The 17,314-nt window shown below is 48.0% G+C and overlaps 1 protein-coding gene across 2 annotated transcripts in view; it reads left to right on the top strand.

Annotated features, from left to right (window-relative positions):
- Hsd17b2 (hydroxysteroid 17-beta dehydrogenase 2) overlaps positions 1-17,314 on the top strand; it is a 67,298-nt gene that overhangs the window by 24,439 nt on the left and 25,545 nt on the right. Inside the window, exons 2-3 of one of the 2 annotated variants that reach the window (XM_026393004.2) lie at positions 11,706-11,918; positions 17,042-17,227. In XM_026393004.2, the coding sequence (XP_026248789.1) occupies positions 11,706-11,918; positions 17,042-17,227 (399 nt within the window). The remainder of the gene's footprint in view (positions 1-11,705; positions 11,919-17,041; positions 17,228-17,314) is intronic. The other variant, XM_026393005.2, reaches the window with a different exon arrangement.

Genomic DNA, 17,314 nt, shown 5'->3' on the forward strand with positions numbered 1-17,314 from the left:
GGACAATAATAAGGCGGACCTTGGTAAATAAGACTCTAGATAAGAATAGCGAAGGGGAACTAAGCCACCTTGGGATAATGGGCCATATCTCTAAGTAGTTTTCCCTTCTGGTTATTTTAATCTTAAGTAAATTTACTCTTCCGAATAGTACTGTACTATTTTTATGCAGTTACTTAGCATGTTTTTACAAGTGTTACTTTGCTTGTAACCTTTTTTGTAAATATATGGTTGGAACCTTAAAAAAAAAAATTCCACCAACCAAACCGCATGAAGACATGGGAAAATGAGCAAAAGAATCCAGCCACAAAGAAGGCTAATACATGCATCCATTTATTTAAAGCAAAAAATGGTCAAAACTGATTTATGATTTTTGGAAGTCAGGATAGGATCCTTGGGGGTTGGGGATGATGGGAAAGAGGCACGGGAAGATTTCTGGTGAGTCGGTTATGTTCTGTTTCTTGATCTGGGGGCTGGTTGCATGAGTAGGTTCACTCTGGATATTCAGTAATCTGTACACTTAGGTTTTTGAGGGCACTTTTCTTTGTGTATATTTACTTTAGTGAAAAGTTTTTAAATAAAAAAGGAAGTTTCTCAATAATGGTGGTTTCAATGTTACTGCCTTAAATGTCTCTATCAGGTGAATATACGCTGGTCGTTGATTTGCAGAGGTTGACTATATTTAGATAGAGTATGGTGGGTAGGAAGAACAAACTCGTGCTTTAGAATCTTGTGGAGGTGGATTCAAATAGAACTTCTTCTCTTGTTAGCTGGGTGACATTGGTAACTTTTTATATTTTTCCTGAAGCTTCATTTCCTTATCTGAAAAATGGGGAAAAGATAGGTGCTAACAGAAAAAAGCTCTAAATGGCTAAAGCTGAAAAAATTTGGGCACTAAAATAAAGTAGTATTGGATTTTCTCCCAAAGTATAAAATAAATATTCATGAATCCATACTGATATAAATAAGTGACTGACTGAATTAATAAGTGAGAACAAAAATCTTCTATGCAGAATTGCAGATAATTGATGTAGCTTCTCTGCCCTAAGGGAAATAAGGACCACTCAGTCCTGAAGTGTGTGCTGCACCCAGTGACCTCCTTTCCAAGGGCGGCAAGTGGGAGAGAGTGAGGAGAAACCTGACACACATTGCTCCTTCAGGTGATTGAGCACAAGGAAAAGTCTGAGAAACTGTCACAGCTCAGAGGAGCCTAAGGAGTCCGGATGATTAAATATAAGGAGGGTCCTGGATGAGACACTGAACTGAAAAAGGACATTAGGTAAAAAGTACTGAAATCTTAATAAAATGTGAAATTTAGTTAATGATACTGTGTTGACATTAGTTGTAGTATGTAACATACTGGTGGAAGATATTAATAGGGGAATCCATAGGCCAAGAATATGAAAGCTCTCGAATACTACATTCCTGATTTTTCTGTAACTCTAAAATTGCTCTTTAAAAAGCTCAGGGAAAGACCGATGTTACCTTGCGATCACAGGCATGAAATTTCACACTTAAACATCAGGCTCCCACACCCACTGGGCTTAGTTCCCTGAGTTGGGTGAATGTCCTCAGTGCCTACCTTCCCTCCCATTTCTACACGTCTGTGTCACTCCACCTGGGTCCTAAGGTCAGTGTGGGTTTTCATGGTGATCGGATCCAAGCTGAATGCTGCATTAAAGTCATATCTGTACAGCTGGCTCTCTGAACTTGTAGGTTCACAGCTGTAGACTTGAACTTTGGGAGGTCAAATATACTTGAAAAAAAAATTACATGTGTACTGAACATGTGCAGACTTTTTCTCTTCTGCTGCTTTACTGAATAATATAGTCTGACCATTTTCAAAGCCTTTGCATTGTATTAGGTTTTGTAAGTCATCGAGAGATGATTCAAATATATGGGAGGATGTGTATTTGATATATGCAAATGCAATGCCATTTTATATATGAACTTAAGCATCCACAGATTTTGGTATCTGCAAGGATCCTGGAACCAGTCCCTCAATCCCAGAGACAACTGGATTCCAGTTTTCTTTACAAATATAAATTTGAGAAAAATTTAATAGGCTCATATGAAAGAAATGAATGGATGAATATTGTCATTAAAAAGAAAGGATCTGGAAGAATAGATCTCTGATGCACCATTGGCTGTTCTAAAAGAGGCTTCAGAGGTGTAAAAACCAGATACAATGGGTAGACCTGGTTTGATCTTGAGTGTGATCAACTGTAAGAAAGTATGTTTGGAAAACATAAGAAGAAGTTTTGAGTACATTTTGAGTGTGAGATGATCTTAAAGAAGTGTTGATTTTACCAGGTTTGCAATGATATGACATTTTACAATGGCCTCATCTATGAGTGGAATATATTAACAGGTTGACAGGTTTATAGGTAACACTTATGATATTAAGTGTGGGATTTATTAAATTGTGGCAACAGTCCAGAATAGGCAAAAAGGAAAGCCAACACATGATTCTGAGAGTAGGAAGGGAGAGAGAAAGGATAGGTGGCGGGAGGGGGAGAAATGGGGATGACAATGGGGATGATTAGAATCAGGCCATGCAGCCTGGGTTGCAGCCTGGGGTTGCAGGCTGGGGTTACAAGCTTGAATCTTTTTCTGTGGCTGTTGGAAAGCACTGAGGTTGTGAAGCAAAAGAAAAGTAGGCTCAGAGATACCCTTGGGAGGCAGAGGGAGGCACAGAGGATCACAAAGTTGGAAGGACATGTGCAGGTCAGAGGAGGAGTAAGAGGCACCCAGGAAGCCAACATTGGCAGGATATTGACACTAAGCCAGGGGACATGTGGTATCCCTGGACTATGATATTTTTGTATAGCCGGCTGGTCATTTTATTATTTGGCAAATACTCGCTTGGCAACTACAGTGTGCCCGGCGCTGTTTCAACTGTGGGGGTCAGAACAGCAAACCAGATAGCCCAGCAGGAGTTCATGCTGTTTCAGAGGTGACCAAGTTCCTCTTCTTCCCTGCCAAAATTCTTTTCCAGAGAATATTTCTTCAGGAGGGACTTTGATTCTTTATAAACTTTGATGATGGCCCGTAAATCCCAGAACTTTTCTATTTATACCATTCATCAATATTGTTAATTGTTTTCTAAAGTTTGCCTTCTCCCTGGATCAGGTTTTTCACTTTGGCACTATTGACCTTTGGAGCTGGATCGTTCTCCGTGGTGGAGTCTGCCCTGTGCCCCAAGGATGTTGAAAAACATCTCTGATGTGTTTGTTAGGTTTTCAGGACTGTGACCAAAATAGCTGACAAGAACAACTTAGAGGAGAAAACGTTTATTTTGGCTCACAATTTCAGAGGTGTAGTCCATGGTGGGTCCACTCCATGGCTCGGGGCCCAGGGTGGGCAGCTCATAATGGTGGGGGAGCCTGGCTCCATTCTTGGAGGCCAGGAAGCAGAGAGAGAGGAGGGGAAGGGGAGGCAGGGCAGATGAACCCTTCCACGCCATGCCCCCAGGGGCATACTTCCTCCAGCCATCCCTCCTGCCTACAGTTACATCCAGTCAGTCCATTCAAACTAGGACAGACGATTAGGTCACACTCTCACAATCCACTCATTTCACCTCTGAATATTCCTGAATAACACAGGGACTTTGAGGGACACCTCCTATCTAAACCATAACACATGGCCTCCACCCACAACCACAGTGTTGTTTAGGGGAATTAATAAATGTTCCCTGGGGAACAAAACCCCACTACCCTACATCAGTGTTCCTCAACCCCGGATGCACTCTGGAGTCACCTGGAGAGACTTAGAAATGGTCACCTATGAGTACTGGCCTCTTCCCAGACTAATTAAATGAGACTCTGGGATGGGTCTTGGGCTTTGGCATTTTTCAGTTTCTAGAGGGACTCAGGTTTGAAGACCTCTGTCCCTGGTGGCCAGTTCCTAAGTCAGGGACTGTCTTTAAGGGTGGCATTGCTAGGACCCAACACAGTGACCCCTGAATAAATGAATCAATGAATGAAGGGAGGTGAGAAGAGGCCAGAAGTATCGGGAGTGAGCAGTGGCCTTTGGGGTAAGCCAGATCACCTGTTTGCTTATTGTCATAGATATAAGCAGTTGGGTGGGACTTTCCTGTTTTATTTCCTTTTGGGGAGGACAGCTAATAAATTAAAAAAAAAAAAAATCTTCCCTGGATGTTCTGAGAGGAAACAGATGGGGGGTCTTGGCTGGTCCCTAACTGCTGCCAGCAGAGAGCTCTTCACCCTTGTCTGGATACTCAGTTCATTGTTTTCTAATGTCCTCTTGCCTGGCTGGGAACTCCTGAAATTCTGCATATCTCAGCTGACCACACCTCAGTCCCAGGGGCATGGACTTCAGGGATGTCAACATCGTGAGTCACATGTAGTTCTTTTTAACTGAGTGGTGGGGTGACACCTGCTCTGTGCAGACCTCGACAGAGGCTATATGAAAATACAGAAGTCATAATGTCCACATCTGGGAATGCCTGGCTCCAGTGTGGGCAATCTGGGGGCAGGTGAAATTGAGCTGAGCTGTTTTTTTTTTCTTTTTTGCCATAAGGTACAGAAAAGGAAATATGGAGATAGATGTCCAAATTTTAGGATTGGAATGTGTGGGTACTGAATGGGTGTGTGGATTGGGAGAGAAGATGTTGGTTTTGGGTGACTGGAAGGAGGTGACATTGTGTAGAACAAGGAGTTTCAGAAGGTGAAGCATTGGGCATGAGCAGCAATGAATTGAACAGGTGAGAGTAGAGCAGCAGGTGGGTTTCAGGAGAGGTTGAATTGTGTCTTGAGTATTCATTTCCATGAGTCAGCTTTCCATGACTATAACCAAATACCCGAGACAATCAGTTTATAAAGAGGAGTGGATCTGGCTCAGCTTTGGAGGATTCAGCCCATGACTGGCCCCATTGCTTTGTGCCTCTGGCAGGACATCATGACAAGAGCTCATGGCAGAGCAAACTGTTCACTTCATGGATGGGAATGAGAGGGGCAGAGGAAGGGGTAGGGTCCTATGATCCCCTTTGATGGCCTCGCCTCTTAAAGTTCTCCCTATTTCCCAAAAAGTTGCACTATGGACTGGGGCTAAGCCTTTGTCACATGGGCTTTGGGGACATGCTAGATCCAAACCGTAGTACCACCATTTGCTCAAATCTAGCTGGCCCACTTTGGCTGCCTATTTTTTGGCAAGGCTTAGAGGCATTTCTTCACACACCACTGAGCACAAACCCATTGCAGTTCCCCTGCTGGGAGAGCAGTGGTAAGGAGTCTGCGCGGTCGCAGTGGTGCCCAGCATCCACCCACTGTGAAGGGAGCGACCATCACTGGTCCCCAGTTTGCTCATGCCTCCCCTCACCCACCCGGAGCTCACAGAGATGACGAATCCCAGCAGTAAAAGAACAACTTCAGAAAGAGTGCCTCTGGGCTTGAGGGCTGACCCTAGGTATCCCCTGGGTAGCCTGGAACAAGTGTTTTCTCTGCGTCTCAGTTGCCCGTGTTAACAGAGGGACAGATTATGGGACAATCGCTCCCGGAGGTTATGTTCCATGGAAAATATACTTGTTTCCATTAGAAATGGGACATGAAGGAACAAGCTATTTTCCAGGGTCTCTCCACCCAGCAGAAAGAATCTCTTAGGAGTGCTACCAACAAGGGAGGTGGGGTGCCAAGCATTTATTCTTCCTAATTTAGAAGTTGAGGCCTTTGGGGCCTCGGGGAAGTCTAAAGTGCACTAGTTTTGTTTTATTTACCTGCCAGCTTATCGTACCTTGGCCATTTTATGGTGCACAGGCAATGTCAACATGAGGTGGTGATGGATGGATTGCCCAAGCCTTATCCCAAGGGAGGGGAAAGGCCTTTCTCTACAGGCTTCCAACCAGATAAACAACTCTTGATCCAAGTGAACTTTGTAAGTAGGACAATGTATGTCACAGCCTCAGCTCAGGGCCCCAGGCAGGGCAGGTCACGTGGGGAGCCTTGCTTCCATCTGGGGGGTGCCCACTGGGCTCTGAGCCTCAGCTCGTGAGTCCCCGGTGACATGGGCCTGCTTGATCAAGAGAAGCTGTTGCTTTGGGTTTTGCAGGTGAAAATTCTCCTGCTTTTGAGTCTTGGTTCAAATTTTTACAAAGTAACCTTGTGTGGGCCAAATGGAACACATATTCAGACCATGTCCTCTTCCCGAAACACAGTAGGTCTTCAATTTCTGGCTGTCCCCCGCTAGAAGTGGACTTCACTATGAGAGGGAGTCTGGAGCCTCTGAAGCAGCAGGCCCCTGAGGGGCTCTGCGTGGGGCTGCTGTGGGTTGGAGTTGTCACTGGCATGGGAGGGGCTCAAAGGAACCCTGGGACAGAGCCGTGTCCTTGGCTGATTCATTGCTGTGGTTCTGATAGCTGTGACAATCTTCTGCAGGGAGAATCAAACTGAAACCCTTTTTGTTCTAGAAACTAGAAGTAGCCAATGAAAGTGCAGCATGGGTTAAAGAAAAAAAATTTACTCTTTGGTGAATAAACACCAAGTTTGCAATTGCTGTGTGCTGGGCATTATTCTAATTATCTTATTACATTGAATCATTTAATCCTAACAACTCTCTGAGCAGGTCCTCAGCAGGTCCTTTGCAGCACTCATCTTACAGATGAGGAAACAAATGCACAGAGAGGCCCTGTGACTTGCTGAAGGCACACAGCTGGTAAGTGGCAGAATTATTTGAACCCAAGTCTGCTGGCTCTAGAATGTGGGCTTTCACCATTTCTTCCAGGCCACATTTTTATCCAGCAATAAAAAAATTAGGATTCTGAAGACTATGCAAAATATGTAAAACTGCTTTATATAGTATTAACTTAAAAATTAACTGGCAAATTTTATGTGTGCTATAGTCCCGTTAAAGAACTACCTGTATGGGGAAAAAGACCTGAAAAAAAAGGAGAAAATTATGAAAACTATGCAAGATTGTTGAGGACATGGACAATGCCTCTTCCATTGGTCTCGTTGACCACGAGGTTTCATTACTTATATGACGTGTCAGAGACTAGATACCTTTCACAGATCTTTAATTCCTCTCCCTTCTTCTTTCTCTCTGGAAGGGCCCCCACTTTTGTCAATGAGCCCTCACATCCCTTCACCCATCCCTCTCGGTAGGTAGGGTGCGTGTGGCCTGAAGAAGTCCCCAACCTGCGTTATTCACAGCCTGCTCCCTGGAAGACCTGACCGAGGAGTTCCCCAGCCCACACAGAGCAGCCCGGTGGCAGGAGCACAAACACACTTAGAAACTGTACAATTGTGAACTCTTACATATTCAAGATGAGTCACAATGTTTCCATTTTGCACATCAATCAAGCCTTTATCAATACTTTAAAGATCAAGTGCGATTCCAGATTCACTCCAGTAGTGCACAGACCAGACTCTAGACTCATGGCTTGCTCTAAGTGGATGGGTCTCCAGCCCGCTAGAGAGAGAATGGTCTCAAGGGGCACAGCTAAAACCAGCCTCAGCGGTTTTCTGCCCTCTCTTAGGAGAGGCATCTGACTCCACAAACATTAGTTGATTTGTTGAGCACTTTATGCATCAGGTACTCTCAGCCTGGTGAAAAAGGACCTTCTCTCTTCTGAGGCACTCACCTTCCAGAGACCTCTAAAATGCTCATTCATTCAACACATGCTCTTACTGACCACCTACTGGGTCGTGAAGGGTTTTAATATTTTCTCCCCCAGGGGTTCTGATCCTAAGCCATGTCTGGGTCTAGACTACCTCTGCTGTGTCCTGGCCAAGAGATGGAACATTCTGTGCCTCAGTTTCCTCCTCTGGTCATAATAGCATTACTTGTCCCGAGGTGGCTGGAGCGTTCAGGGAGTGGGCCTCTGCCAGGCTGGCTGGCATGCAGGAAGTGCGTCAACCATTCTAGGAATGACTGTGCAGCTCCTGGGGCATCCTCTTCCCTCTCACATGGGCGTCACCGTCCTCAGGATTTCCAGAGTACATAAAGCTTATCTCCATAGAGAGGGGCTCTTGGCCACAGACTTTCCCAAGGTCCCCTGACCCCTGCACAGCTTCAGGGTGGCCCCCCTCAGCACAGCCTGATCTCCAACCCTGCACATCAGAAGTGACTTGGGGTGAGAGTCAGCAGGCTGGTCACTCTACTGCTGACATGCCAGGCCTTGTGTGAAACCCTCTGTCTCTGTGACCTCCTCAGTTGACCTACGTGGGGAACGCTGTTAGAACCCCATTTTCCCACAGGAGGGGGAGGCTCTGCAAGGTGCCATGTTGTCTCCCAAGGTGCAGAGGCAGCCAAGCAGTCTGATTTTTAACCAGGATGCTCAGCAGACCATCATGGGGAAAAACTCTCCATCTCCTAACATTGTCTGTGCAAAGTCCTGAAAACCAGGAAGGATGACAGTGTTTTAAAAACAGACCTATAGAGTCATCACTCAGAGACGCTGTTAGGCCCTTCACAGATATTAATGATACAGGTTCTATTATTAAACCTGTTTTGCGAATAAGGAAGCTCAGGCAGGGAGGTAGGACGGACGGCATCAGCAGGGATGTGGAGTCGGCTAGCACCCACACAGCTGAGCACAAGCAGATGGTCTCTCGTAAACTCTGGGTCCATTCATTCTCCTCCAGATCAAAACAAATCATGGGTAGTTAGGAGAAACTTTATGCCTGAGGATTACTGCAGGAGTCTGTGGGACTGGCCAGGCAGGGACCCTGGGATCTGCAAAACATCTCAAGGATCAGACAAAAGGAGTCTGCTTTCATAGGGAGGAATAAACAAGTCCAGAAGGAACTGGGCGCTGGGAGTCTAGATAACTGGAGCCGCAAGATCAGGAGGGGCTGTGGAAAAGGGGTGGCCTTCTGGCCCAGGCTGAAGGTGGGCCAGGACCTGGGGAGGAGGACAGAATCCTTAGGTTAACAGATATTTAGCTGCAGTTGATCAGTGGGAATGAGCAGCTCAGCTAATCTCTTACTACCTGACAGATGAGGAGTCTGGCAGCTCTGGTCTAGAACAAGGGCGCTCTGAGTCTTATCTAAATCCCACAGGGAGAGGAGAGCCCTTCATGGGAGCCCTTCATGGGAGCCCTTCCCAGAACTCGGGGGTGGAGGATTTCTTAACCCTCGCTGTTCTCGGGGATCAAAGGACTTGAGTCACTTGAGTCTGCTCGGTTTGCATCTAGCACCTGCTCCGTGCCAGGCTCGCCCTAGGAACTTTCCTAAGACCTCAGACTCATAAAGATGGTCAAAGGCACTGCCTTGGACACCACCTGCCAAGTCACTCTACACTCAGAGAAAATGGGGACAAGGTGAAAACAGCTCTTCCTGGCTCTTGTCCCTGCCACTTGGCTTCTTGCTTCCAGGTTCCTCTGGGTGACAGCCCGTGTCACTCCTGTTTGTCCATCGTGAATAAACCATTGTAGGCAAAGACCACATTCTGTTGATCCGTCCCCGGGTGACAGGCGTGGCTTACTTCCCTCTTCTGGGCTCTTGTGAAGAGAGTAGCCATGGGCACTGTGTACCTCTTGTGCTTCTCTTGGGTGTACCCTAGGAGTGGATGGCTGGGTCACCTGGGGCTCTGTGTTTAGCCTTCTGAGGAAATGCCAAGAGGCAAGTGTCAGAGTCTATAATAAGGAAAAAAGGTGGGGTTCAGGCAAGACACTGAAACTAATTTGAGAAAGAGGCGGGGGTTATAATCAGGGTGTGGGGTGTCTCTAAGCCTGCGTGTGATGGAGCTCACCTGAGGTTCACCCCAAGTTGGGTGCTGTCATGAGCCAGAAGTCTACTGTCCTACTTCTGTGGATACCACGGGACGTGAGACTCTATTTGTGGCTTTGCCTGCTACCACGCTTCAGAAAAACGCAGCAGTGCCTCGTGTGCGTTCATGATGGAAGGGGTGGTCGCTGCCCAGCTGGCTTGTGAGACTCCTGTCCTCCGGGGCAGACTTAGTCTGCTGGTGCTGCTGTAACAGGACCCCACCGGCTGGGTGAAACAGGAGTTTCTTACAGTCCTGGAGCTGGGAGTCCAAGGTCATAGTCCTGGCATCTGGGGTTGAGTGGAGTCTTCTTGCTGCTTCCTCACATGACAGAAGACAGGATGTGCTCTCTCTCCTCAAGGTCTTTGATCTGGGAACCTATTCCCATTCATGAGAGGAGGTGCCCTTGTGGCCTAATTAAGGTTTTCCACCTCTTACCACCATTACATAGACCTGAATCTTAGCAGGAGCACATTCAAGTCACAGTTCCACAGCGCTGAGTGGGGAAAGCTGGTCGCCCTGCCTCAGTCAGCCCTCATCCAGTGGGGGAGTTTCACAGGACACTGGTGAGCCCGAGGATCCCTGTGGGGGAGGGGCAGCCCTGGCATTGTGGGCGGGGGCACACAAGGAAAGGCACTGACCTCACCTGCGAGTGGGGCACAAAGGCCAGATGAGAAGAAGAAAGGGCAGAGTTCACGCTTCTCTTCAAAGTTAAGCAGCAGATGACAGAAGCTGGGCCTGGGTGCAAGTGGACAGTGGGTGTACCTTTGTGGTTGGCAGCCTGAACGGGTGGAGGAGCCTGTCCGCATGCAGAGGTCAGTAGGTGCTGCAGAGAGCTGAGCCCCGGCCAGCGTCTCTGTATTGCAGAACTGTTCTCTTGGTGCAGAGGGAACATGCTAATTAGTGTCCGAGATCACACACCACTTGAGGGGAACCAGGAGCCTCCATATGTCCAGCTGTGCCAATGGTGCAGCAGAGGGTAGGGTGGGAAGCAGAACAGAGTGTCAGGGGCCGTCCAGCAAACACCTGGCTTCCCCAGAGGAGCGTGGACTGGCTGCAATCCTGGCTCTAAGCTACCTTCAGGTCAATTCATATCCTTTCGGGCAACAGGTATAGGGAGGATGCCTGACTACAGTCCCCAAGTACTGACAAGAGGGAGCCCTCAAGGCTTGCAGGAAGGGCCACATGACATAGCCGATGTAAACGTTTTTCTCACTGTTACAACTGTAGAGACAAACTAATCGTTACATGTTTGTTATTCTGGGATAACTGATTGTTACCCTTTTCTTATGCTCAGGGATTTCATGTCTCTTCAACTTTAGAATTTTAGAGATCTGTACTTGTACTTGTGGGTGGGAGACATTTTTCCTATGGTCCACAATATCTTCCAAATGGGACTGGGTAAACTTCCATCTCTGCTTCTGAGAGAACTGACACATCTTCCCCGTACTGTGTTACCCTGTGTCCTCACAGAACAGTGTGCTTATGGCCTTCTGTCCGGGCTGCTCGCTCTCTCGGGCAGTGTCTGCAGATGCTAGGCAGGCTGGCCTCTCTCTCACGCCCTCCTCTGCCCTTGCAGGGCTGGCCAGTCTCCATTCTTATCAGCACGACCTTTGGAAAAAGGAATTACACAAGAAAAACATGTACCCAGAGCAAAAATAGAAAATATGACAACATACTGCTGGTTTTCTCTGTCCTCTCTTCTTTGGCCACAGCCAATCCGACACCACCGTCTCCCCAGTCTTGCTCATTGTCCCTATGTCCATCGACTCCTTCCACACCCAAGTCTATACCTCCCTTTCATTCTATGGGGAAGTTGTCTGCCTTGCCTTTGCCACCCATTTCCCTGCTTAGCAAACTTCCCAGGATATCCCCTCTTCAGAGAGCCTGGCCATCCCTGAACAGCACATGAGGCTTTCCCTGTTTCGTCATCTCTCCTGCCGCTCTGGTTTGTGCTCATGCTGTCTTGCTTTGGCCCTTTGCAGGTGGTGACTCTGGGTTCGGCCATGGTTTGGCCAAGCATCTGGACAAGCTGGGCTTCACGGTATTTGCCGGGGTTTTGGATGAAAAGGGCTCAGGAGCAGAGGAATTGCGAAGATCTTGCTCCAAGCGCCTCTCGGTGCTGCAGATGGATGTCACCAACCCGCAGCAGATCAAAGATGCTCACAGCAAAGTCGTAGAAAAGGTGCAGGACAAAGGTATTGCCAAACTACCTGAGCCCTTGGTTGCCCATGCCTGTCTCACCAACACCCAGCACTCTTTCTGGCCTCCGATGAGCAAATCACATCCTGTGTCCCACGCTGCTGGCTCACAGCGCCTGAGAACATCTGCACTGAGCCCTCTCGCATGCTGTGGCCAATGTAGACACCCGGATGTTAGGGATGACTCAGACACAGGCCCTGTCCTGGGGCACTTGCAGAAGTCTCTGCCCGTCTCCCTCTGAGTTCCTCTCAGTCACTCTCCGCTCCCCATCTCCTCCTCCTCAGGGCCAGCAGTATTAAATGCACCGGGCTCCCCAGCTTGGCAGAAGACACGGCACGGCCACAGGCCTCCATTACCCTCTTTTCTCTCTCTTCATGGCAAGCTCTCTGCAGCCCGTCCCCCTGGCTTTTTACTTCATGCCCAAGTGATAGTGGACTCTTGCATGCCTCTCTAACTGACCTGGCCAAGGTCATCGGTGTTGATCTGAGGTCCAACATCTGAGCTCCTCTCTGGCACTTAGAGGAGGAGAGCATGCTTCCCTCCTCGACTCCCAGCTCTCTAATCACCCTTTCTGCTTCTCCTGGATGAGCGTCTTTCCCTTCTCCCCAGCAAACGCGAGTGCTTCCGAGGCTCCACCCCCAACTTCCTACTCACCTTGTGACCACCTGTGGGGGGTTGAAACTACCAGTCTTGGGTCCAGGATGGAACACATGACCCACAGGACCTGCTGCAAAATGAAAACGGCGGGGGCGGGGGGGGGTTCCCTTGTTTAAGAAATGATTGAGAATTTAAAATGGAGACAGCAGAGAATTAACCAAGGGTGGGCTCCTTCCGAACTCCCACCCTCTCTGACATCATAGATCCCACAGTCCTGGTCTGCCCTGCCTGGATTCTCCCACCCTAAAATCCAGTCAAATCATCAGTGTCCTCTGGGGAGCACCTCAGCTGTCGGTGGTTTTAAGGGTCCCTGGGTGATGCCAGAGTTTGGTGAGGGTGGAGGAAACACTGATGTATGCCACTGGCTTCCAGAGCTGTGTGGACAATTGAGCTCTTTTTCTCCACATCCAGATCTACACACGGAGAAAACTGTCCACCAGACATTTCCAATATATCTCAGGCTTCCACTTCCACTTGCCAAAAACGGACCTGATTGTCTTTTTCCCTTGGTGCCAGGCTGCAAATCAATGTGCCATCCCACGTTTCGCAGCTCAGATGCTGGTACTGCCACCTAATCAATCACTGAAGCCAGCAATCCAGGGGTCACTGTGACCTCCAGCTTTCCCTTGATCTTGCATCTTGTGGACTCCTTATCAGTTCCGTCTCCTTGACACTTATCATCCAGCTGCTTCCCACCATCTCCTAGAAGTGGCAGCCTGTTGCAGGCCCCCACCATCTCCGCCTGAGTCCCCAGTGACCTCCCTGCAACCCGTCTTCCCTTCCCCACCACTTTCCAAAGGGAGAGTAATCTTTACCACGTGTAGGATCCTAAAAACCCTTCGATATAAAGAGCCTCTGCGGACTCAGTTCCTCCCACGAGCCAGGACTGGGGATGGACATTTGCCTTCTCAGTGGTTCACTGGCTGCTTCAGTGGCTTCCTATCTGTCACCAAACAGAACTGAAGCACCATCATGAGGATCAAAAGGACTTTCAGGATAAGGGCCCCTGCCAAATCCTTAATCTGCAATACCTGCTTGTCTATGTAATAAATTCTGAAGTGTTTCCAGAACAGGATGTATAATTCCCACCTCTGCACACCCAGCTTCCTCCTGCTTGACTTGGCCCCTCACCTCCACTCCCTTTCCCTAAGACTGTTCATTGCCTTGGTTCAACAGCATCTTCGTGGCCGACTCTGCTCTTGTAGGAGACCAGTGCACACGTGACATCTCTTGCATGACATTCCTGGTAACTCAACTCTCATTATTTGCTTCTTCTTCCAGACACTTCTTCGTTATATCTTGCTTGCACCTCTTGTACTGCACAGTTGTTAAGTATCTGCCCATCTCCCACTCCCCACCCCTATGTTCCTTGAGAACAAGAACCACATATGTGCCAGGATTTTTTCAGTTACAAGTGAAGTAACCTCATTCAAAATTGCTAAAGCGAAAAGAAAGATGGATGGAGTTGTAAGATGTATATGTTGCTTATATAATTGAAAAGGCTTGTTGATTTCAGGCACGGCTGGATCCAGTATCCATTTCTTAGTTCTGCTTTCTCCTCTGTTGGCTCCTGTTGGAGGTTTCCCATGGAGGCCTCTGGTACTTCCAGTTTACAACCCCTTTTCAGCAAGCATTCCTAGAATAAAGAGATAATGGCGACTGCCTTGGTTTGTACTCAAGGGATTAACTATTATACAGAGAACACTTAGAAGGGTCCCTGGCACAAGGCACAGGCTTAGTAAAAAGCTTGTATTTCCACTCACTCAACATTCAGAGCAGTAAATCCTAAGTAAACATCTAAAACCTGAAATGAAGAGAGAAAAACTAAGTTGTTGGTCACTAGGGATCAATTTTCAGCAGGTGTAGCCTTGGCAGTCATTTAGCAGAGAGGCAGGGTTCTTGGCCTGGAGTCTTGCTGTGGCAGGGGTTGGGCTCATCCCTCTCATGAGTCTGGCTCCATGGCTTCTTATTCAAGGTCAAGTTCAATTCAGAACCCTTTTGTGAGGCCCAGAAGGACAGTGCTGAGCGCCTGGAGAATGGAAATCCCCATGTCTAGGCAGGAAGGGGACTGGTTTCCATGGTGTGAGCACCGGCTATTTTGTGGCCAGCATCCCTCCTCTGGAACAGGACGGCCAGGACACCTTCTACTTGCTCTTCTTGGGGTCTTTCTAACTTCCATATCCCAAGTCAAAGAGGAACTGGAGCAGAGGGACAGGGCTTTACCATGACCAAGGATTTTATTTGTCAAAGAACCACGGGGGACCTGGAGACAGACCAGTAGGTGCTGTCTTCCTACAAAGCATGTTATTGACTCGGTGTTAACAGACGGCTAATTGTTAACTAATATTAATTATGGTTAAGCTGTTATTAAGTTCCATAGTGGGCTTAGTGGCCAGTTTAGAATTCTATAGCAGTTAACAGGTACCAAAACTCAGGTAGATAGAAGAAAAAGTTCTGGTGCTGCTGTATATGTTATCCCTAAACCCCTGGCAATTGCAAATCTGTTCTCCACCTCTTTAACTTCGTTATTTAAAGAAGGTTATCTAGGTCTGACATTCCGTTCTTGTGTGGCCTATGAGCTAAGAACGGCTTCTTTTAATTCAAGCAATTAAAAGAAATCAGAAAAAGACACATGGAAATTATATAGTATTCAATGTCAATGACCATGTGCAAACTCTCATTGGAGCAGAGCCACTCTGGATCACGTGGCCTGGGGCTGCCCTTGCTTCTGTGGTAACAGCGGAGTTAGGGCAGCAGCGCCTGCAAAGATGAAATGTTTACTTTCCCAGTGTCTAGTCTAGGACGTTATCAGGCTCTGTGTGGACTGGCCAGAGGTGTGCATCTGGCTGGGTAGGCTGAAACTAGCACTTGCTATGAAGGTGACATCCTCCCACTTGTCACCTAATAGCTGTTGAGCTTTTCCTATGTGCCAGGCACCCTCTCATTTAGTACTCACCATCACCATTGTGTGCAAATTCAGGTCAAACTGGTGTGCAAGAAATTCGATTTTATTTTCTATAACTCAATTTATGCTTAGAGCCATCTTTCTGCCATGTGGCAAAAACAGTATGGGCCCCTTTGAACTAGGTCTCATTCCCCTGGGGTAGTGTTGAAATGACTGGGGTTTTTCAATTGGTCCCTGCTGAGAGATCCCTGCTACATGGAGTCCTCATGCAGTTTGGCTGGCACCACCTCCTTATTGCCATCAGACAGGCACCAGTAGGGCCAGTGCTGTCCTTCCTACCTGAGACCTGTTTGGCCCCTCATCATGGGTCCTCACCCCCTGGTGTTCCTCAGGATCATGGAGGGCAAGTTGTATCACAGATGCTGAGCTCAGCAACACTTCCTGATCCAATGTTTCTGATCCAGCGGGTCAGAGTGAAGTTCAAAAGTTTGCATTTCTAACAAGTTCTCAGTTGATGTTGCTGGGTGAGGACCACGCCTTGGGGACATCTCCCACCATGCTCTATCAGATCTTAGCATCTCTGCTTCTCCCGGATCTTTACCTCTGTTCCTGTTCCCCTCACCTCCTCCGAAAAAACCAAAAGAAAAGAAAAAAAACCCCAAAGAACCCCACGGGTGTTGTGATATTCCCTCTATCCTATCATTTAGAGAGTAGTTCCCAAGCTTCCTTGAACCTTGGGGAATTTTAGAAACTACTCGTGCCTAGGTTCTGAGTCTTTCCCACCCCAGAGTTTCTGAACAATTGGGCTGGGATGAGTCCTGAGCACTGGGATTTACCAAAGCTCCGCACAGGATTCTAATGTGCAGCGAGGGTTGAAAACCACTGTTTATGCAGTGGTTGTCCATGGGTGGTCTGGACTTGCAGCACCAGGGAACATGTTAGAGATGCAGATTCTCAGGCCCTGCCCCGAACACCCTGACTCAGAGTCTCTGAAGGCGGGGCCAGCAGTCTGTGGGAACCTTCCTGGTGATTCTGATACACGTCTGGGGGTTCAGGCTGGTGCAGGCAGAGTATAGGGCTCAAAACCCTAAAAGCGACCCATAATTATCCCAGGTCTTTGTTCTTCCCACCTAGTTTTTTCTGTTTCCCTGAACTAGGGAATCGTTACCAGATCAAGGATGAGAGAAGACAGGCTCTTATTTCATCCTACATTGTTGCAAAGACATCCTACTGTCTTCACCCACTCCTTCCAGGGGGAAATGGCGGAAGCTCTTGAACTTCAAAGAAGCCAGGCAAAGATATTCTTACCCTCTGCTTGTGCCCCTTCCCATATTTGAAACATAGCCAGTTTCCTGGGTGCAGGCAAGGACTTTGAGGCAAAAGGAAAGACCCACAAAGCACCCCTCCCCTTTTTGATATTTCACAGATTGATTCTGCACACAGCACCCCATGGTCGGTGGTTTTGGTTACTCGTGGAGACTGTTTGTCCTTTGACATGTGGGTCTCCAGAGCTCTCCTGTCCTGCCCCTCCTCACAGCTGCTCCTTTCTGCCCCCAGGACTGTGGGCGGTGATCAACAATGCTGGGATCATTGGCTTCCCTATGGACGGGGAGCTCATTCCCATGGCCGACTACAAATCCTGCATGGCCGTGAACTTCTTCGGAGCCGTAGAAGTCACCAAGACATTTTTGCCTCTTCTCAGGAAATCCAAGGGGAGGCTGGTGAATATCAGCAGCATGGGAGGTGAGTCAGCCTCCTCACCCATGGTCATGGGTGCCTGTTGCAAGCAGGGCAGTCATGGACAGGGCTGGGTCAGGTTTAGTCAGTTTG

Source organism: Urocitellus parryii, chromosome 15, assembly GCF_045843805.1.
Source record: "Urocitellus parryii isolate mUroPar1 chromosome 15, mUroPar1.hap1, whole genome shotgun sequence".
Classification (NCBI taxonomy): Eukaryota; Metazoa; Chordata; class Mammalia; order Rodentia; family Sciuridae; genus Urocitellus; species Urocitellus parryii.